Here is a 23,784-nt window from a genome sequence, read left to right as displayed (position 1 = left end):
TTCCTGGTATATTTACATCTAGCCTTTTCTTCCTCTACAGCTATATATTTTCCACAAAGCTTTAAGTTATACTGCACATAATTTTTTATGTGTTACCTCCTGAAATTTTTTCATTTAGCATTCATACTTTCCCATAGCTTTTGTTCAGGCTTACAACCAACCACTTTTGTATTTCCTTCTCATCTTTTTTGCTATGCACATTGTATATAGTCATAATTATATGACATGTACACATTATTATTTACCTCTTTAACTTATTGTAGCTTAAATACATTGTCATGTTTTATCAGCCTACATAATGTCATTTGTAATGGCTACATAATATTCCATAAAGTTGGTATGACAGTTTATTTAACTGTTGCTCTATGATTAGATACAAAGTTTCTAGCATTTTTGCTTTCCTAAATGATGTTATAATCAATATCTTCATATTAATGCCTTTCGTCTGTATTTGAGAATATTTTTTTGAACTAGATAACCAATCTAGCCAGATATTTTATATCTAGCTGGGAATTTCTCAAGTCAAAACTTCATCATTCGGGGCGCCTGGGTGGCTCAGTGGGTTAAAGCCTCTGCCTTTGGCTCAGGTCATGATCCCAGGGTCCTGGGATCGAGCCCCACATCGGGCTCTCTGCTCCACGGGGAGCCTGCTTTCTCCTCTCTCTCTGCCTGCTTGTGATCTCTGTCTGTCAAATAAATAAATAAATAATCTTTAAAAACAAAAACAAAAACTTCCATCAGTCTGCCTTTTTTTTTTTTTTTTATTCTTGGATATATAGTATTTAAAATTCTATAATCTGTCCATCTTTCCCATTAGGATTTCTGTTGTTTCTAACCTTAGAAAATTTTTCCAGGCTAGTAATTTAATATTGCAGCCATATTTTCTTCTGGCTTTACAATTATATTTAACTCTTTAATCAAAGTCTCTTTTAGATATCATATGAAACCTTCAAACTTATGTCTCCACCAAATTATTTGTTGACCCATGTTTTATCGAGTAATTTTCCTTATGCCCATTTATATATGGTACCTCTTTCTTTAATAAATACTGTTTCCCATTAACTTCTTATACTGGTGCCCCAGTTTTTAATGACTGGCACTTTATAATTTGTGATTCTCAACAAGGAGCAATTTTTGCCCCTCAGGGAACACTTAGCTATGTCTGGAGACACTTTTTGTTGTACATGGAAGGTGCTAGCGGCTTCTAGTGGGTAGAAGGCAGGAATGTTGCTAACATCCTACAGTGCACAGGACAGCCCCTGACAACAAAGAATTATCCAGTCCAAAAGGTCAGTAATGCCCAAGGCTTAGAAACCTTGCTTTATAGTGTTTTCATGTATGACAAAGTTGGTTCTTCAATGCTGCTTCAGTATTTTCTTTGCCAATTTTGTCTCTGAACTTTAAAATGGGGAAGGGTGATAATTCCCCAAAATACAGTTAGAACTATCAGTTAATTTGGAAAGAACATTTATGATACTTAACTTTCTCCTAAGTACTTTTGGTTGTGAATGGTATTCATTTTTTAATAATCAGTTACCCTTAAATCTAAGAATTTTTAATTTCCTTAAATTTTCTAAATATTTAATCATGTCTCTTCCTTTGATCTTATTTCTGTGTTAGGCTTTACGACATTGATTATACCTTCCCAAACAAAGATTAGACAATAATGATAAAAATAGGTAGTTCTGTTTTAATTTCAGTTTCAGTGGGAATAGGTGTAATTCTGCTATTTGCTTGATTAGAGGCTTTTTATTATGTTAAAGTTTCTTCGTAGTTATCTTCTGTGTTTTTGTTAGCAAATACATTTACTTTATAATAGTTTTCCATCTTAGCAGGGGAAAAATAATTTTTCTTGCTTGGCAGATTAAAATTATAGATTTACTAATCCTGAACTTTCCTATTTACTAATATTAAACCTTATTTATTCATAATAGGTTGATCTTTTAAGTGTACAAATGAATTCTATTCATTATCATTTTATTTAGGATTTTTATATTCATCTACATAAATGAGATTGGTCTGAGATTTTTCTTTGTGCTATGTTTATCGGCTTTTGTTATTTTAGTTATGTTTACTTTGTAACATGAGTTCAGTAGCTTTTCATCTTACTCTGTTCTGGAATATCATGAAATGATCTAGCCTTTATTCTGAAAGAGGACAACAGAAAAACCATCTGGGCCTGCAGTCTTTTGTAGGATGTAATTCTTTTTTTTTTTTTTTTAAGATTTTATTTATTTATTTGTCAAGAGAGAGAGAAAGAGTGAGCACAGGCAGACAGAGTGGCAGAGGGAGAAGCAGGCTCCCTGCAGAGCAAGGAGCCCAATGCAGGACTCGATCCCAGGACGCTGGGATCATGACCTGAGCCAAAGGCAGCCACTTAACCAACTGAGCCACCCAGGCGTCCCAGGATGTAATTCTTTAGCAACATTTTCATTTCTTCCTTAATTTCTTTCTATTTCTGCTTTCTGCTACACACTTGTCTCATTTCATTATTTTAAAAATACTAGTAGTTATATCTACCAAAACATTATTTTTTAAGTTGTTCTATTTGTAATATATCTTTCCCATTTCTATTATTTGTTTTACTTTGCTTTTTACTTCAAAAAGATAAAATCTTTTTTTTTAAGATTTTATTTGTTTATTTGACAGAGAGAGAGAGATCACAAGTAGGCAGAGAGGCAGGCAGAGGGGGAGGGGGAAACAGTCTCCCTGCTGCGCAGGGAGCCTGATGCGGGGCTCCATTCTAGGACCCTGAGATAATGACCTGAGTTGAAGGCAGAGGCTTAACCCATTGAGCCACCCAGGCGCCCCCCAAAAAGATAAAATCTTAAACAATAATTACTCTCTTCTTTTGTTTTCTATATCATGTATTACTTTTTATCATTATTCATTTATTTTTTTCCTGAGAACTTTTTGTTCCCCACCTACGTTCTTGGCAAAACTATTGAGTTCATTTATTTTCTCTTTCTGATAGAACTTTTTTTTTGTTTTTTTTGTTTGTTTTGTTTTAATTATAAGAATACAGATTGAGGGGCACCTGGGTGACTCAGTTGGTTCAGCATCTGCCTTGGGCTCAGGTCATGATCCCAGGGTCCTGGGTTCAAGTCATGTGTTGGGCTTCTTGCTCAGTGGGGAGCCTGCTTCTCCCTCTTCCCTGCCCCCTAGCTCATGCTCTTTTTCTATCTCTCTTTCTCTCTCCCTTTTCCTCCCTCTCTCTCTCTCAAGTAAATCAATAAAATCTTTTTTTAAAAAAAAGGTACAGGGTGCCTGGGTGGCTCAGTGGATTAAAGCCTCTGCCTTCAGCTCAGGTCATGATCCCAGGGTCCTGGGATCGAGCCTCAGATTGGGCTCTCTGCTCAGCAGGGAGCCTGCTTCCTCCTCTCTCTCTGCTTGCCTCTCTGCCTACTTGTGATCTCTGTCTGTCAAATAAATAAATAAAATCTTTGAAAAATTAAAAAATAAAAAAAAATTTAAAAATTTTAAAAAGGTACAGATTGTCAGATTTAATTTTTTAAATTGAATATATCTTACATAAGATCTTGTAAGCTAGAAATGTAGATAGTGCCCTATGTGGGCATTACAGAAGATGCACAGACCTTCCACAATTCCAAGAGGAAAGAGTATAAGGACAATTGGATAAGGAGTTAAGGAACAATTTAAAAATAGTTTACAAAAAGAGAATGAAGAAGCAGATGTATTAAAGTCAGTGTATTTGAAGTGTGGTGCCTATGGTGTGAGTTCATACAAGGGAGCCTTGGAAGGACCTGGGTCAGCTTGATACTCATTTCATGCAGTCTGTACACAAATATTTCTTGACCACCTCTGAAGAGTCAGGGACTGTGTCAGGTGCTTAGGAAAAATGAAAACTACATAGTCCCTCTGTGTACTGAGCTTCTGGTCACACTACTTGTGATGGGCACCACTTGTGAGAGGTGAAAAGAAACTTGAGGGCCTGTTCATCCAGCTCCCTGTGTGGCCCTTGCTATCCCGTCCCCCTGATTGATGAGCACTGATTCACACAAACTGAACTCACTAAAGTACTCTCTCACAGACTTACGAACTTACATAACTGATCTTCATAATATGTTGTTAGGTGAAAAAAGAAGTTTCAGACCTCTAGAGTATGACTGCATTGTGTTTTAAGTTCGGCCGTGTGATCTGGTGAGTGAACACAAGCATGTAGCTAGTTTGCTAGGTGCAGACCTAGCCCCCCGCCAGCCTTCCTACCCGTTTGTACTTATCTTCCTGGTTACTGAGCCTTTCGTGTTTCAAGGTCAGTTCCCCTACCTCTAAGAAGATCTTGTTCCCCAGTTCCTGGTTAGCCACACAGTCTCATGGTTCTGACCAGAGGGTAGAGCCAGATGTTCTTGCTGCTGCTTAATTCTGTCTCATCTATATTTGTAGCTTGCAGAAACGCCTTCCAGATTCTTATCCTTAATTCTGGGGACTGGGTTTTTGGATTCTTTCCCCCTCTCTATGGGAGGGTCAGGGATAGTATCTGACACTTTTACTTCCTCTGTCACCTTGCCAGAGTTCTAATGCAGGGCTTTTGCTGGCACTACACCATTTACAGAATAAAAGTCAGGCAACTTCTCCTTCTGAACTTTTCCCAGACTGAGTCTGTATCTCAATTTTTGTCCATATACCAAAGTGGTATGTGTATGTGTGTGTGTATGTATACACACACACACACACATATCACTATCTACAGATAATATATATAGGCAAACTAACATTTCCTCTAAGGTAAAAGGACGTAGATTATTCCTTCAGCCAAGCCTCACCTCTGCGCAAGCACCCCAGCCTGCAGCATTGGCTTTGCTCTTTCCTGTCATACAGTTCTATAGTTTCGTGTCCTGCTCCTGTTTCTCGTCAGTCTGCTTCCTCTCCACTCTTGTTTCCTGCTGTTTTAGGATTGATTCTTATGTCTCTTGCATCCTGAGCTGTTCTTCAAATGCTTTCTCTTCTATTCTGAAAGAATCCACTGAGCCACCCAGGCGCCCCTGTGCTGCTTTTTATTCGTTCAGGAACAGTGTTGAATGCCTCTACATACCAAGCCCAGGGCTAGGTGTCAAGAATCAAGAGACAAAACACAGTCTTACCCTCAATAAGCTCTCTTCCAAGAGCAGAAAAATAAATAAATTACATGTAGTAAATGTAATATTGCATCACAGAAATGTATCAATTGACGTATGAACCCAGAACCTTGAGCAGCCAATTTTTCCCTAGAAAGGCTGGAAAAGGCATCAGCAACCATGTGAAACCTTACCCCTCTTCATTATTTATGGTCTAATGCTCTGCTTTCCCTCTTCCCAGACAGCTGTCACCAGAGCAGGGTATGTAAAATGATCTATTGAAAAAAATTAACCTTCAACAGTATATGATATTCAGGTCTATTTATACATTTGTAATACATTTTTTACTTAAACTATATATATATATAGAGAGAGAGAGAGAGGATTCATGCTTAAACATTTTTTTTACTGATGGTCGTGTATGATCAACAAAATTTGGATACCACCTCTTTGATCATTTGTTTTCCTTTTAATTAGCCATTAATATGTCATAAAATAACTTCCAGATTCTGTCCTGAGCTCTCCCAAATGCTACTTGTAAGCATTTTCACAACTTCATTCAAGTATACTTTCAACAGCTACAACATCCCATAACTGAATATCCCCCATGTTCCCAGGGGCCGTCCTTATACCACCACCCAGTCAGCCAGCCAGGCACAGAGCAGAGTCCGCCTTCCCACCCGCCCCGTCCCTGCCCTGCCCGCTTCAGTTAATCCGTTGTTGTGGAGTCTGCCCCTTAAATACGCGTACACTTCACTGTGTCCTTGGAGACCCTCAGACAGCCATCATCAGCTCACCAGGACCACGTTCATCCTAACTGCTCGACCTGCTTCTAATCTGAACTCCTTCTAACCCATTTGGCTTCATAGTACAGCCAGAGTAATCCTTCTAGAATGCAGAGATGCTAATAATCTCCTAACTGTGAATAAAAATTAAGCTCTTTTTAAAAAAGGCTCTTCATGATCCAATCCAGCTGCTGCTACCCACAAACCCTTCACAGTTGGGCTGTCAGTGTGTGACCAGTATGGAAAGTTGACTCCAGGCTGCCCTGAAATATGTGTACTATATGGATATGTGTGTCCGACTGAACACTGAGCTGAGTGCATCATGCGACAGAGTGTAGTGGAGCATATAACTGGCTGCAAGTAAAAGAGCCAGGTGACAAGCAGATGTGGACAATGAAAAGCCTGTGCATATGAGAACACATGAAACATCTGTCTTAGGAATGCGAATCAAGGGTAGCCTAGGTGCTAAGAGCGAGCCAACAAATATACTTAAAAACTGGATACTTTTTAGAACCAAACAGGCATTGATGTCTATCATGTTTCATTATTGCTGACCTGTTCACTGAGTTTGAGTCATTTAATCTTTTCAAGAAGGTGGCCAGATATTCTAGCATTTGAAAATAGGCCTCTATCACAAAAGCCTTCAGAACCACTGAACTGTGATCAGAACAAAAGTGCCTGTTGTTTTGTTCCTTCTGCTCCTTCTCCTGCTACAGTGCACAACCTATAGCAGTGGGGGGTCAGGACTCCTAAGCCCTTGCCTGTGTCTGTCTTCAAACCCTGCACGCTGCCTCCCCCAGACCCCACACCAGACCCGTCTGCTCCGGCCGTACGGTGCAGCATGCTGTCTCCGACATGCCTCCCAGGCTTCGTCACAAACCGGTGCCTTCAGACACGCTGCCACTCTGCTTACAGGGTCCCTCCATCTCACTCAATTAAACTGCACCTCATTTTTGAGATTTACTGTAAACATCACTTCATCTGTGATGCTTTTTCTGTTCCCACCGACCGAAGGCAGAGTCAGGCATGCCTTTGTGACCTCCTAGCATCTTACGCATGACCACTAATATAGTACTTACCCAACTGTACTGTAGCCCGCATTCAAAGCTCTGAGCTCCTTGAGACCCGGGACTGTGCGTCTCGTTCGTCTTTGTATCTGCAGTACGTAATGCAGTGCTGGGCGTGCAGAAGAAACTCAGTGCTTGTGTACTGGGGGAATGAACTCAGATCTTCAGACACACCCTCTCTTTCCCCAAAGCATCACAGTCAGTACTTTAGGGGAAAAGGCAGAAGCTTAAGAGAATAGGCCAAGACTAGCAACAATAGCAGCAACAATCACAGCCACAACTAATTAAGCATTTACTTTTGTCAGACCCTATTCTAAGCATATACATAAACTTACTTACTTCTCAAAGCAACCCTGCTATCGTCATTTTGCAGATGAGAAAACCAAGGCAGAGAGAAGCTAAGCAACTTGCACAAGACCACACAAGTAGAAAGCAGCAGAGTCGGCTCCAGGACCTTTATGCTAGAACAGAAAGGAACTAAGGTGCTCCTGGCACCAGAGGGCCTTGTAAAGAATGAAAGACCTGTTGTTTGGGTCCTTTTCCTCCTCCTCCTCCTGTGCACAACCTATGGTGATGTGGAAACAGGAGCTCAATTATGAGTGCCAATTATGAGACTAATTCTAGAAGTCCTGAAGACTAGAACAGACAAATTATATGCAGTACTGTGTTCAGTAGGCTTGGAGATCCTTCCACATTCCCACGAATAACCCTATCCAAACAGTACTATGTCTGAATTACAAATCCTAACAGCCTTTGAGTAAGCAGAAAATATGATCCCTTAATTTAACATTTTCCCCTTTGGCCAGAAATGTGTGTTATTAAGTGATGGGTTATACTCAAAGTTCCTTTAACAGGACAGTGACTTATGTCAAATACCATATGGGTTTGGAGATATGGAAAATTGAGTTATTCCTCCTGATAAAGCCGTTAAATTTTGTTAAACTTGGTCTCCCTTTTTCTCCTGTATTATACTTAAGTGCCACAGAAGAATTTGATACTTATAAAGATATCTCTCTTGATATTTAGTTAGCTGGTTTCTCATTGAATGGAAATCTGTGCTTTAAATCTTTGGTTATGGTGATTGAGATAGTACAATGTAATATGCCTATGATTACTGACAAAGAAAAAGAACTAGCTGGTTCCTTTTTTATCCTTAAAATAATTTTATTATATCTTCTAGGAATTTATCTAACTAATATCTTGAAAACAGAAGAAGGCAACCCTGAGGTCCTAAAAAGGCATGGAAAAGAGCTTATAAACTTTAGCAAAAGGAGGAAAGTAGCAGAAATAACAGGAGAGATCCAGCAGTACCAAAATCAGCCTTATTGTTTACGAGTAGAATCAGATATCAAAGTAAGTTGAATTATTTGAGGATGCATCTTTCCAATTAAGTTGATAAACTGGCTGATGAAATGCAGGTTTATTTCATAGAGGAGATAAAGGAAAATAAAGCTAAAAATAACTCATATTTTCTTATACTGTTAAATGTTTTAAGTTACTTTTGTGAATTTCAAACTGCATTTTAAATACTTGATATTAATAATTGTTTATTTCTTTGCATTTATTTTAGAGGTTCTTTGAAAATTTGAATCCAATGGGAAATAGCATGGAAAAGGAATTTACAGATTATCTTTTCAACAAATCCCTAGAAATAGAACCACGAAATCCTAAGCCTCTTCCAAGATTTGTAAGCATTCACATTTCTGTTTTTTTCATATTTATATATTTTTGCAGTTATCTGTGTCTGGTGATGTCATCACTACCATATGTGTTACGCAGATTAGTTTTCCACGAGGGCATTCAGGGATGAAGTGTACATGTGATGGATAAAAGTAATGAATAAATGCTTATTAAGCATGCTCAGGAATATCCCACTTGACTGCAAATAAGTGAGCATTACTAGTAATCTAAAAAAATCCTGATAGATGAAGAAATTGGCAAATATGTTTTTTTGTTTTTTTTTTTAAACAAAAATGTTGAGATGTAAGGGCAGGAAATTTGATTAATTTATACTAATTCACTTATAATAAACATATGCATTTATGACTTTTTTCTAAAGTAATGACTTATGAGAACTTTTAACCATGAATCATTAGCCATAAAAATAACAAGTTTGGTTAAAGATGTTTTTGCCGGGAAAGTAAAGTTTCCATTGTTTCTTAGTGCCTGGCCAGTCTTACATATAGTATCATCACCACACTGGTCTGAATATAATCTATCTTGTTCACAAGAAAGTAAAAAAATCAAGAAGTAAGTATAAATGGCTCCCTTAGTAACCAAGATAAATTTCAAAGTCTCTGTAAACTAAAGGTTATGCAATTAACTCCCAAGAAAATTTCTCAAGACCTAAAATGGTTTTTTAAAAGATGGATTAAAAACAGCAAATTAGACATAGCTATATAGTCTCGCTCCAAAGAGGCTTGCTAATAGCACTAAGAAAACTTCACAAAACTAACATACACACACACACAGATGAAAACTGAAGCAATTTAATGCATTTATAAATAGCTCAAATGATTCCAACATCACAGTATTAACAGCATCGTAAGGTATCATAGTTCATAATAACGATCCTGGCTTTTCCAGCAAGGTTAAATTAGTTCAACAAGGTCTGTTTAAAAAGCCAGAGAAATCTACAGCATATCTTAGAAATATTTCCATTCAAAAATATTAAGATAAAATTATTAAGATAACAAATACTCTGGTATTTTTAGGACTAAAACTCAGCTATTTAAAAAAAATTCATTGCCTAACATTTTAGACAGCCAAGGCTTTATGGAAATGGGATGTTAATATTTTAACTTTGATACTTTGATTTTAATCATTATATAACTTCTTTAGTAGTGGTTTATGGTTTTCCTAGATATTAGTTGAGTTTTACCCAGGTATATAGAGAAAAACTTTCCTTTCTGTTATGGTGTTGTAAATACTGTGTTTCTTTTATTATGTCTGCAGCCAAAAAAATATAGCTATCCCCTAAAATCTCCTGGTGTTCGTCCATCAAACCCAAGACCAGGTACCATGAGACATCCCACACCTCTGCAGCAGGAGCCAAGGAAAATTAGTTATAGTAGGATCCCTGAAAGTGAAACAGAAAGTACAGCATCTGCACCAAATTCTCCAAGAACACCGTTAACACCTCCTCCTGCGTCTGGTGCTTCTAGTACCACCGATGTTTGCAGCGTTTTTGATTCCGATCATTCGAGCCCTTTTCACTCAAGTAAGTGCTAATATTCTAAGTGCTTTAAAGTAATTGGTAGTATTATATGTGCTAGAGGTGAAAAGAATCTGTATAACTTTTTTATTTTTTGTAAATTTGTAGACAAATACCATTTCAAAAGATAGTATAAAAATAGAAAGCAAATTGTAAACCCCAGCAACTTGAAATTTTAAAAAACCTATTGGAATGGTGTTCTTTAAATTTATTATACTTTACCAGAAGGTTTGGTGACAAAATTGGTAATTGAAACTCAATTTGAGCGTTTGTTTTCAACTGGTGAATTTAACATGCGTTCCTCGTATCTAGAAGAAACAAAGATAACTCCTAAAATCTGCAAGGATTTTCAGTCCAGTTCTTTAAATGCTGCCTCCAAAAATATTATATTTGAATACTACTCAGTACATCCTTCCCTTTCTACCAAACTCTGTGGGTTTCAAATTTTCCAGCAAGTATCCAATTTAAACTCCTACTTAACCCTTTCTCAGTCTCCACCATCTGGCAGCTACTGCATAGCATAGCACGACTAATGCACTGCCTGTGCTTCGAGCCCAGCCGTACAGATCTGACAGACTGCATACTATTGCTCCTTCCTTCCTTATTTCTGGATCAGTGCTGTCTAGTAGAAATATAATGTGAGCCACGTGTGTACTTTAAGTGTTCTATAGCCACATTTAAACAAGCAAAAAGAATTAAGTGAAATTAATTTTAATAATATATTTTATTTAACTTAGTGTGTTAAGCTGCAGTATTATCACTGCAACATGAACTCAAAGATAAAAATTTATTGAGCTATTTTACATTCTCCTTTTCGTTCTAAATCCTCAAAATCCAGTATGCATTTCACACTTACAGCACACCTCAACTCAGACTAGACACATTCACGTGCTTATTAATCCACATATGGCTAGTGACTTCAAAACACTACAGCTCAGCTTCAGCCCTTGGAAGAGGCTGTATTTGATATGTAGGTCACCCTGCTTCCGCTCATCTTCTAGTCAATACCACGTGGAGCTTTAGAGCTCTAAGAGCACACGATCTCTTTCTGTTTGCTCAGTACTAAATCAAAACTTGAATCCCATCACCTTTACCCTCCTCACCCATTTCCACATGCTCTTCCCATTGGCTGTCTCCGCTCATGTACAGATCAGGTACTACGCTGGTAACTGACAGAGCAGAATCCAGTCCCGAGAGACAGCATGCTGTTATTGTGGGGAAGGAGGTCGAGAAGCGGGTGACCTAGGAGTTAGGAATCCGATGTGGGATCTCAGTCTGCTAGTGAGCTTTCTGATTTTAGATAAAAGACTTCCTGTGCCTTCTGGGAATCCAGCTATAATTTTAAGGTTTCTTCCAATTCAGAGGCTATACCTTTTTAACAAAAATCAACTTAAAATTATTCTTCGGAGATTTGGTCCAGAATCCTATTTATTTATTCCTGTGTTGTACATACATTCCTAGTTAGCCAGCAGTTTGTCCTGTCTTTTTACCACCTAAAGTGTGTTTGAACTACTGCATCTTGGCTTTATTTGGCTACTGGGCATTATGGAGTCACGTTATATACATACTAAGCTACCAGGTATTTTTGGTAAGTTCAAACACACACCAGGTAAAAAAAAATTCCCATTTATTTTCCCCAATTCATAAATCCTCTCAAATTAAGTAATAAAACCAGCATTTTTTGCAGTATACCCAACCCAAAATCATTAATAATTCCGTTTGCAGGAATTTTTTTCTTAGTGCAGATAGCTGTGGTCTATATTATAAAGATTCCCACATAAATAAATTATTGAAATCATGTGAAAGCTATCAATTGCAGATTCTACTTTTCTCAGTTTAAAAAGTAGCTAAAAATGGAAGAGGTAGGAAAAATGGGAGGTAAGCACATTAACGTTCCCTACTAGTGCTGAATCTTTAAAGCAGTTAGTCACAGAGGGAAGAAATAATCATTCAGGAATGCAGTGCTCTGTCCTATGTGGCAAGGGAAGAGTATTCAACAGCTGGAAGGTGAAGAAACCATTGTTCCAGGAGTTAGGCTTTATAAGCTTACCTTGGAGGATTTTCTCAATTTCGCTTTCTTTGTGATAAAGAAAATTCCTGCTACCATTCCCTTTGCTCTTAGTAAAAACTGAAAATAAATGGTTTTGAAATCCAAGAAGCCAGCATAATATAAACCATCTGTATGCTCAGTCCCTTACTTAAAACTTACCCATGGCCTTTGTGTAGCCAAGGTTGTCGTGTGCTGATGACCCCACTTCTGCTTAACAGAACTGCTAGGACTTTGGGGGTTGCTGGAGCTCCCAGCTTGCCCACTGTGTTGCTCCCACTGAGAGAATTCCTACGTCCTCAGGGCCTGTCAGGAAAGAGCTGCTGTGCCTACATTCTTAGGTCATCTGGACATACTCTATTCAATACAAACCAGCAGAAAGTTCCATTGCCTAAGTTTTTCAAAAGGCGAAGTTTGATTAGAATTTTTGATTGGTTATCATAGTGCTTTTTTTGCTTCTTACATTTTTGTCTTTCAAAATAATTTACTTTAAAACCATAATTAATTAATCAGCCAGTATCTATTGCCTGTCTCACTCTTTGCCAAGCACTTACACATCACATCTTCTCTGGTAAAGCTCATAATCTTTCTGAGAGATGAAAAATAATCATCATACAAAGAAAATCATAGTTAAGTGCTTTAACCAGTGTTAATGCCATGATTTTCTTTGTACTATGTTTATTTTCACTCTCAGTAAGATTGCAGGCTTTACCAGAGAAGATACATAGGGCTCAGCAAAATGCTAAATGATTGGGAAGATACAGTCCTGTGGAAGTTTACACAAAGGGGACCATAGGATGGGCACGAGTGGTCATGGGAAGCTTTGGGGTGAGGACAGAGAGGGAAGGAAACTGGCCACCTCCCTATGCAGGACGATCCCCCTCAGAGCCCTGCCTTACACTTGGCCTGGTCAGCTCCACCTTTGAGGTGCTGAGGACAGATGCCCATCTTGCTGCTGGCGTGTTTCTGCTGCCATCACAAGGTGGAGAGGGGGAAGACATTCTCTAGGTACCTTCCTGTTTGAAGACAGCCTGGTCGGCCGGGTAGTGAAAGGGAGCCAGAGGTCCCACCTGGTCTTGTGCTGCTGATGAGCTTCAGCTTTAGCCCTCAGGAGAGGAAGCTCTGACAACAGAAGAGGTATTCCAGGCATTTCAAGCTGGAATGTAAGGCTTTTCACAGAAGATTGTTGTGGGTGCTTAGTTTCTAATCTCAGATACATTTGCATTTAACAGGCTTTTGTGAGTTTAAGAAGTTATTGGTGATTTATAGAATTTTTTCCTATAGGAAGAGCTTGTTCCTGTTTTCAAGAAGGACCCAGTTATAAACTGAAAAGTATCTTCAACAGGATTTTAATCCTGACTGTACAGTATGATCCCCTGGGGAATTTAAAAAACAACCTATATCCCTAGCCTGCACTTAAATTAGACTGGTTTTGGCACTAAGAAGTCAGTATTTTTTTTTTTAAAGCTTTCTAGAGGGATTGAAATGTTTAGCCAAGATTGAGAACCACTGACCTTTTATCTGGGATTTAAACCTAACAATTAATACTACTTTTTTAATTAATTGGGCTTCATCCTAAGTCATTATCGGTAAATTTGTTCAGTACCTAGCTAGTATAGAATTTCTAGTATATCGTTTTTAATTAAAGCAAGAATAAGTCTAAAGGAGTTTTTTTTTTTTTTAGCATTTTCTAGACAGTGAGACCAAGAAATTCATTTAAAATGACAAATCAGAAAAGTGCCCATAACTTACCAAACACAGAAACCTAAACCTGTGCCATACATATATATATAAATAGGAGCAAAGCCAAGTCTGTGAATAGACAGGTGTGTATGCATAGGTATCATAATACTTTCTAAAAGCCTACAGTTTGTAGCAGTCATGAGCTTTGTGTTTTTGTTTTATTCCCATCTTGTACTAAGTGTACTACCATGCTCTTGAGGCTTACCTCCTGGGAGGCGTATTTGTTTCCTTTCCAAGAAAAGTGGAAAAAAATATAAAGTGGGTAAACGCTACAGGTAAATATACCCCTTTCATCCTTGTTCCATCATAGGTGCCTAATAAATAGTGGAGCAAATCATTGACAGAGCAATAGCTTCATTTACTATCAAAGAGTATAAAAATTAATTATAATCTTCTGAAAGATAACTTAGTACAATTAGCTGGATTGCTACCCTTGGTAGCAAGGGTAACTTGCTTGGTAACTGGTAACTGTGGCCTTGGTAACTTGGTACCTGTGGCCTCCAAATAAATACCCGTGCGTAAGGAGAGGGGGTTAACGGGATAGGTTGCTGGAAATCGGGGCTCTGTGGGAAATAAACCCACCATATCTATATAAATAGCAATCACATTAATAGTCTTGCCACTGAACCTGGAACATAAAATTATCCTTATTCAAGGCAGCTAGAAAAAAAACAATGGTCCAAATTGTTTGAGTGATGGTCTGTTGTGCAAAGAAAGAGAGAGAAGAACCTGAATTCTTAAAAAATCAGCTCAGACGAGTGCTACAGGAATTATTTTTGTCTTTGGATATTACAGGTTCAGTATGTTGGTAATAGGAGGCAGTGTCACATCGACAATTATGTTTGGAACCAGTACAGATCACTTAGCCTCTTGTCTCACCTTTCTACTTTAGTGCTCTTGGGGCTTTGGCTTTTGTGGTTTTCAATTCTTTTTTTTTTTTTAGAAGAATTACTACTGTTGAAATTAAACATTCTAAATTTGTCAGTGAGTTTCCTGTGTAAAATGTGTCTAAGCACCAAATATTTATTGATTTTTTTAAATGTTCAAGAATATAGAAGGAAAGGGCTATATCACTTCCAAGCTTGTTTTGTAATATCCAGAGCTGTAACTATTTTGCAATGAGAGTATACACTGCAACATTTTCAAAAATATGTAGTAATATTAGTAAAAAATTCCCTTTTATTTTTCAATTGACATAGCATAAATTCATTATTTAGTACAGTTGAGTTTTCAAAATAACCTTTAGTAAATGACATATTTCTATATGTCCAGCTGAATTTTTTGCTCAAATTGGGTTTATACATTTTTTAAAAGTCTTCCACTAACAGAGCATATTTTAGTTTTCTCATGAATGCTTTTCATTTACTTGCTTTGACATCAGGTAGTGAATCTAAACGGAATCATCAAAATTCCCAACATAATGTTAGCTCAGTTTAATTCTTTATTTTTCTCAAAAGTAAGAAGTCATGAGCTTTTACTAAAGACTGTTGTACCATTCTTTACAATTAGAATGACCAAAATGACATTTTTATCATAAATGCATTTTTACAGATGAGTTGAATTTATCAATGAAAGAAAAAAATCCACTCTTTCTTGTTTCCTTTCACAGGCAGCGATACCGTCTTTATCCAAGTTTCACTGCCCCATGGCCCAAGTTAGTATATTTGGTTTAAGACTCCTAATTCTTGCTTTGGCTTTAAAAATCAAAACAAGTGTAACCTTCCTGCTAAAACTCCTCTTGGGTCTGGCAGCCTTGGTGCCTTGCTTGCGGTATCAGAAGTGAAGGCTTCACTTGGGTGCTACCTTCTGATCATACATGATTTGCTTCAACTTAGATACTTTTCATGCTTTTTGTAAGACCTGTTTCCTCTTTTAAAAGAACATTTTTATATGGGCGACTTCCACATTTAACCATTTCACTTTTCCAACTATAGAGTTCTAAATCTATTTTAACACCCATCTTTAAAACAAACAAACAGCAAGAGCATGCATGCGCGTATGGGAATGCTGGCAGCTGCCGCGGCGTCAGAATCACAACGTGCACTTAGCCTGGCGACGGCACAAACTCTGGGCAAATGACTATTACTTGACGTTAGAAGAACTACCTTATCATTGTAACTCCTTCAATTATACGGCCTAAATATTCATCACTGTTAAGCAAAATAAAGTTCCACTGTAGATATTTGCTTTTATTTTTAAAGTCAACTAACAATTCACCAAATGATTTTAAGTTTTAAGCTAATTAGTGGTTTTGCTGTCCTTCATACCAATGATTTCAAAATATATACAATGGAAAACATTAGTTATAAGCTAAATTAATTTACTATATAGTCTCTTAAGAAAAAAGGTAGGTGATCAAAATGTTGCTCATTTGAATAATACCAGTACACAAAGTACTCTCTAAGTTCTATATTTTAAGTTTTAACTGACAAAATGAAAGCTGTCGATGCTTAAAGGAAAACAAGAACCTGCCAAGTATAGTCCTGAATGATCATTTATGTATTTTTTCCTATCTTCTTTATACTGTTCACAAACTAACAACTTACATAAATGTTGTCTTTCAGAATGTAATGACTTTATGCCTATATTATGCCCTCATCATCATAAATGTCTGTAGATAAGTTCTAATTAGAAGCTTTACTTACCTTTGTTGTGCCAGTTCCTCAGCTTATTCTTAAATCAGGTTCACTAGATTCTAGTGTAATTTCTGTTTTTATCAGGGCTGCCTCCGTCATCTTAAATAGCTTCATCACAATTAAAATTTCTCGGATTAGAGTATGATGAACCTGATTTTGCTCACCCGCCAAGGAGAGCCAGCTTATACCTAAGCAAAGTGAGGAAAGACACTCACCCACCCCAAATGAGTTCTCTCCCTGGCATTCTTTGAGAGAATCCCTGGGGAGAGCAGTTAAGATCAGAAAGGAATCCCAAAGACTATCTAGTAAAGGCAGGGAAATTCTGTACTAATAAAATCAAAGAAAGTAAATGAGCCCATTACAAAATTACCATTCCAGAAGTTTTTAGTAGTTTGCTGTTTCTCCCAGATATCTGAGAATCCTACCCAAATAAAAAATTCCAATAATAGATTAACAGTGGGAATGTTATTTTGTTCAAGAAGCAAAATAACAGAATATCTTAGGCAATTTTTTTTTCTGAAAATCTTGCTGAGAAATTTCTGCATGCCTTTATAGTAGTTTGCTTTAATAAAGGAAATACTATTGTGTATTGGTCTATTAAACTGCTTTTGATAATTCTGTACATTTCTTTTAATAAATATAAGCAGTTTCAGCTAAGCCTTTTCAGGATTAATAGATGAAATAAAATTCCTGTGAAACTTTTAAAAAAATGTAACATCCTACAGGATCTGCTTCAGTATCATCTATAAGTTTAACCAAGGGTACTGATGAGGTGCCCGTCCCCCCTCCTGTTCCTCCACGAAGACGGCCGGAATCTGCCCCCGCCGAATCTTCGCCATCTAAGGTAAGTAGAGAGCCCTGTTACCTGGACACTGGAGTCATTACGGTTACATGATAATCATGCCCCCGTGTCTGGTTTAGTTCCCACAGGATTAGGCTAACACTTCAGGGTACCTGAGCTTAATAGAGTCTAGACGAGGGCCAGATACAGATTTACCCTGAAGTACTGTTTATTTCCTTTCTTCTGAACACATTTTTTTTTATATGTTTTCAAAACGCTTATAAATCTGAATTATGGTTAATGTCAAGGAAAAAACGGTTTTGATCTGTAAAGAATAATGTCTCAAGCAGAGACTATACAGAGAGAAAGAAACGAAGAGGTATGAAGCTTTATATGAAGCACTATGTTAAGTGAAAATTGAACATTACCTATCTGAGCCCCTTATCATAAATCTGACATGCTATTAAATGGGATTTGCATGGCAATTCTGGGTTGGAAGAGGCCTTAAAGGCTTATTATAGCCATTTTTTGCACTTGTTTAGCTTCTTTCTTTGTCAACCATTAACCTGATTCACTGGTTCTGAGTGTCCAGAGAGCAGAGAACCTGGACAAGTCAAGATAGTTTGCAGAACATCATAAAATGTTAATATAGTAAGTTTAAAATTATAAAATGAACTTATGTTAAGTCATAAATGATTTTATACTAGATTGACTGATAGGTAAGCAGTAGCAAACAACAAAATTTTGAGAAAAATAAAAACTGAGGAAAAAAAAAAACCTCAATAGATTGGCATAATCCTCCATTTAAAACATATGGCAGAACTCCCTGATCCACACCTAGGGTGCTACCAATAAATAGTGTGTTTGAAAACCCCAAATTAATTCTTAATATATTCATGCTACTATACTAATTATTAATAAGTTTGTGTTCTATTCTCTTTCTCATTTGTGTTAGATTATGTCTAAGCATTTGGACAGCCCCCCAGCAATTCCTCCTAGGCAGCCCACATCAAAAGCCTATTCGCCACGATACTCCATATCAGACCGGACCTCTATATCAGACCCTCCTGAGAGCCCTCCCTTATTACCACCACGAGAACCCGTGAGGACACCTGATGTTTCTCCAGCTCACCACTACATCTCCAGCCTCCCCCTTTGGGCAAAAAAGGCGATCATGGCAATACCTTCTTCCCAAATAGCCCTTCCCCTTTCACACCACCTCCTCCTCAAACGCCCTCTCCGCACGGCGCCAGAAGGCACTTGCCCTCGCCGCCGCTGACACAAGAAGTGGACCTTCCTTCCGCCACCGGGCCGCCGGTTCCTCCACGACAGAGCACTTCTCAGCATATCCCTAAACTCCCTCCAAAAACTTACAAAAGGGAGCACACACACCCATCCATGCACAGAGATGGACCACCACTGTTGGAGAATGCCCATTCCTCCTGAGTTTCTCTGTTCCAGGACGGACGTTTTCCCAGCCCCGGATCCATTGCTGGCGATGGACGCACCGAACGTGCCAGCGCGGATGGTTGAAACGACAGCTCCCAACACTAACGACTCTCCTTCGAGATGCAGCATAAGACGGTGGATTTTACCCAAGACGCAATTATAAAATGAAAATGGTATTCGTGTAGAATCTGGAAAGACTGATCTGGAGAGATTGGACAGCTGATTGATTGCACCTGAAAATCAAGTAAAGGGACTTTTTCTAGCCAATAGGCAGGAGTTCTCTTTTTGTGAAGTGATCTTTATCATTAAAGGGATGGAAAACACAGTCTAGTGTCCTGCAGGCCCACACGATGACAGTTTTTGTAATTCAAAATATGCACTTTTTAAAAAGAAATCTTAAACAGGGATCTTCACATCTCCTTTGTTTTTCTTTGCTTTTACTCGTCCTACTTTAGAATATTTTCTTAAAAATCATTCAGAGGACTGTGAGGAGAGGCTGTGGTGCCTGAGCTCGTTGGAGTCAAGGCCCAGCACTGTGCTGCAGTCCTGTTTACAGATTATTACAGTGAAGTGAATGGGTACCGAGGCTTCACCAAAGAGGTACTTTTTTTCTTTTTTTTCTGTTTTTTTCTTTCTTTCCTTTCTTTTTTTTTTTTAGGAGTAATTATACTAATTTTAAGAGCATTTCCCCATCCACCCTCCCTACACAAACAAAACGTGGTGGTGTTGCCTTCAAATGAGAAGTTTTGTGTTAAGTTGACAGAGCTTTTTAAAAAATGTAACTGTCAAGTATACGATTTACACTTAGGAGACTGTTAATCTATGCTAGATTGTTATTTTCCCCTCTTCTCCCACAAAAGTTTACTGGTAATCCATGTCATGGCTCATTGCTGTCCCTCTAACCGTACTCTGGAAATGCAGTCACCCAGTGTGAAAAGGAGCACTTGCTGGGCACCACTAACATCGTTCATGTTTTACTGATAGTTGAGTAATCAGCATATCTAGAATTACCTTGCATTGCCGAAATCATGTGTATATAGTGAATGTTATATAATAAACCTGGCAGGTCTGTTTTAATTTAATTGAATAAAGATACAAATACTTTGTTTGGCTGGCATATATTAAATTATTATATGGAGAAAATGGTTGATTCTTATTTCTTTCAGTTGAAACACACACACACACACACACACACACACAAAGCATAAAAGCACGTATTGTGGTACGCCTTGATTTCTAGTTCTGGATGTATGTATTCACCTTAAAGAATGATCTAAAGTTACAGTTTGGTATGTAGGGAAAAAACTGGGTTAGAATAGGATGGTTATCTTTTAAGCAGAACTTTGTAAGTTTTTAAATTTCCTAGGCAACATGTATACAGTTTGTTAGTTTATATTAAACATTCTACCTTGCTTGAGGTCTTTGCTCTATCAAAACTATTCATAAGAGAACATCTGCCTACATCATTAGTATCATAATACGGATTATTCATGAAGCCTGTGTACTGATCTTCTGAGTCTAACCAATACTGTGAGTGAAATGCATGCAACCTGTCGAAGAGAAAAAGCTGTACGAATCTCCACGGCAGTGTCTGTGAGTGTGCGGTCCTCCATGCTGGGAGTCATCAGTTCATCAGTATGTGCATGTGTCCTCGGAATAATGAAGCAACATCTCAGCAGTTCTGTTAGCTATGCCATCAGAGACGTTTTTAAAAGTGCTGCATCATGGTGGAAACCTCATACTTTAATATTAATTTCCTGTGATATTTATTAGAGAATTAAATGTAATGTACATCACAGTAGTACAGCATATAGCCCTTTAAGACCAGAATGTTGATTGCATCATCATCAAGCAATCCATCCTATCATATCCTTTCTTATTTATTTGTTAGAGTTGAATCTTTTTCGTTTAATATCTGTACCACTCCTATTAAGGTAGTCATCATTCTCTTTGTAAAATGTCTCCTTTTAAAAGTTTCCCCCCAAGTTAATTTCAAATCCACTCTTGGGCACAAAGTGTCCATAAGACCATTCATTCAACAAGTGTTAATCTAAGCCTACTTACTAGTGCTGCTACAATTAATTATAATACACATTCCAGAATCCCCCATGACTTTTTATTAGATCACCCTCATTTTCCATAGGATTTCCCTTTATGTGTCTTATGGATCACTTCTCTTTTTAATTACTCCCCACCCCACTCCAAATGGGAACCTGACAAGTCACATTAGAGCCTATTCAATCTCTCTCTGGCCAGTGTGTTAGCCTAAAATAATGCTTTTCAACCCCCCTGATCTTTTAAAGAGGAAAAGGTCAGATTTAGAGTTCTAATCCTACTTCTCCCAAAGGGAACCATTCTCCTACCCCAGTGGTTCTCGGAGACCACTTCACTGTGCATCAGCATTGTGGATAGAGGATATTTTTAATTCTGAAGTTGACATTTAGGTAAAAATATTTTCTGCAGTGGTAACTGGCTAGAAAAATCCCAACTGGACGCCCTTAAACAGAGGTGAGAAAACTGTATCCTTGCCTTCTTCATACATGAAACATTAACTAGCTGACAAATTTATTCTTTGTAATAACTAAAATATACTTATTCAGGGACAAGAAGTGGCTGAGAAGAGAAGTGCATCACCACAAAATTCTGCTTTTGAATCCAGGACATTACAAGACAGTCAATGCAGCACGACTATTTCTAAACCACATTCCAAAAATGGGACACTTCTTTTAGAAATGGAAATGTCCTTAGAAGGTTCATTATCTTTGGATCACAAAATAAAAATATTTCGAGGTTGAATTAAGTGGGCTGATAAACAGTAACAATAGAAAGGGAGGCTTTTCACATCTAAGCACTTTTTAAAACAGGAACAGATAAGTACATGTTTCTAAGTTTATTGAAATACAGATAATTGACTTCCCAGCCAGCCCTCCAATGTATTTTAAGAGTACAGACTTATCAGGAAATATACAAACATTGAAAGTTTCCTTAGTTAAAGGCTGGGTATCAGATTATGTGTTTAGTGGGTTGCTATGCTCTATCAGCTCAAGATTGTTTTAATGGTTGTTAATTTAGGAAAAAGCACACCATACTAATACTACAATCAACACCACAGTCTAGTGAACAAGTACTGTTTCACTTGGAGGCTGTATTATGGTTCTAAATTCTTCCTTAATGGGTTTTTCCACAAATTGAAAGTTACTCAAACCAAAACGTAGTTGGTATCTATGACCATGACCATGATCTTAATTCTCAAGTTTAGCTCACTTGAGTCATGTATTTCATCCTTTTAATGATAGCTTAAATTCGGTTCTAAATGGCTCAGCAAAACAAATCATGAAAATGGAGGGAAAGGTTCCCAGTTTGTTAGTGTAGTATATATAGTGAGGAAAACCTTTTGTTTCCTCCTGATTTAAAAAGAAAGGAATTTAACCATTTATTTCTTGGTATTCTGCTGCTATCGGTAGGTTCACTTACTCTTTTAACCTATATCGTATGACTGTTGTCCTGTTGCGCATTAATCTTCACCAGTCAAAGAAACATCACAAGGTTAATGTCAGTTTGGCTGAAAGAAATGTGCGGTAGAATTATTTGTAAGGGGAAGTGATGACGTATTCAGTATTTTTCTCTTGAAACATCTCCTTACTAACTTAAAATCATTTCATAATCCCTTATATGCGAGCCACTGAAATATTTTGAGCTCTAGTTAAGAAGCATGAAGTCTATAGGATAAATCTAAACAAAAGCACTTGTAGCTTGTTTTGTAAATTTCATGCCTTATTTTCCATTTTTGACACCGTAAAGTGCATTTTCTGTCAACTGTGAGCAAATTTCCCTTTGCCTTTAATGAAAATAGTGCATTAAGTAGCCAATTGCTGCAATTATAAAGCAAGTTAGCTAAAGGTGGATCCCATTGGACCACCACTCAAAGAGAGATGCAGAGGATGGAAGTCCCATGCGGTGTGGCTTTAGGGAGGCTGCACCTGTGCCAGACGCATGCCACTTTCAGTAGCTGCCAAATGTGCCTTTAATTAAGAACATCTCTAATTTTTTTCTTCAGATCAAGTCAGCATTTGGGGGCGGGATCAGGGCAGGGGACCTTGGGGTGCAAATACCTGGTGAAACTCACCAGAGAAGAAGCCTTTGTCAAAGTGACATGTATAACTTCAGTGGAAATGTGTTTGTGTGTATATATATATGTGTGTGTGTATTTGCCCTTGTTTAGTAGCACGGTATTTGCTGAAATAATCGTCCAAAAAATTGCTCTGTCAGTCTTACTCTGATGTAAAAACAAAGTGCAGTCTACACATCTGCTATGGCCTTTGTACCTAACCATGTTCGTAGGTAATCTTTGTACTCTGTGTGCAGCAGTATTTGGTTTGCATTTAAAGTGAAAATAATGGCTGTTATTTTTCTGGCATTACTAAGACAAACCGAAAAATAATAAAGAAAAATGCCTTACATAGTCCACAAGTGTATTATTTTTGTATTTTAGAAAGCACTCCTTTCAGTGTCAGTCGTCATTCTCCTTGAGCTTGTGCTTCGCACACAGAAATAGTTTGCTCTCTATAGTGGCCTTCTTAGAGAAAGTTCAGTATTTCCTTCTGTCTGAAGCCCTAGGACTAATGAGTGGGAGGCCCTTGGGATGAAAACTGATACTTTAGTGACCCTGGGTGTCACCTGGATGAAGTTTCAAAGGGCCGAGGAGAGCACGTATTCTATAAAAGTTAAGATACCACAATTCCTTGACAGGCGAGTTCTGTCGAGACCTGTTGGAATGTGGCAGCCTGAGGTTTAACAATCCTTCCCAGGCTTGGCATTAAAAGATGTAGTTTATGGTTATATGCTGCGAACAAATTTTTTAATGTGATGTCATTCATGATGAACTACAGAATGTAAAAATTGATGAAAAACTTAGCACTCCAATACCCTCATTTAAAAAATTGGAGTGAGGCCTGGCCAGCATTCTGTACCATTCCGTGCCTGAGAC

At 37.8% G+C, this 23,784-nt stretch overlaps 2 protein-coding genes across 2 annotated transcripts in view; one reads left to right on the top strand and one right to left on the bottom strand.

Annotated features, from left to right (window-relative positions):
- The window catches only part of SOS1 (SOS Ras/Rac guanine nucleotide exchange factor 1), a 147,465-nt gene extending 124,203 nt beyond the window's left edge, over window positions 1-23,262 (top strand). The window contains 7 exon segments of the mRNA XM_047746769.1: window positions 8,108-8,280; window positions 8,498-8,614; window positions 9,883-10,147; window positions 15,541-15,585; window positions 17,293-17,411; window positions 18,304-18,463; window positions 18,466-23,262. Coding sequence (XP_047602725.1) covers window positions 8,108-8,280; window positions 8,498-8,614; window positions 9,883-10,147; window positions 15,541-15,585; window positions 17,293-17,411; window positions 18,304-18,463; window positions 18,466-18,794 — 1,208 coding nt within the window. The 3' untranslated portion in view covers window positions 18,795-23,262.
- ARHGEF33 (Rho guanine nucleotide exchange factor 33) overlaps window positions 1-23,784 on the bottom strand; it is a 119,163-nt gene that overhangs the window by 14,044 nt on the left and 81,335 nt on the right. The gene's annotated exons all lie outside the window — the stretch shown is intronic.

This window comes from Lutra lutra, chromosome 9, assembly GCF_902655055.1.
Source record: "Lutra lutra chromosome 9, mLutLut1.2, whole genome shotgun sequence".
NCBI classification, from domain to species: Eukaryota; Metazoa; Chordata; class Mammalia; order Carnivora; family Mustelidae; genus Lutra; species Lutra lutra.
Note: the sequence above shows the minus strand (reverse complement) of the source record. Positions and strands in the feature narration are given on the sequence as shown.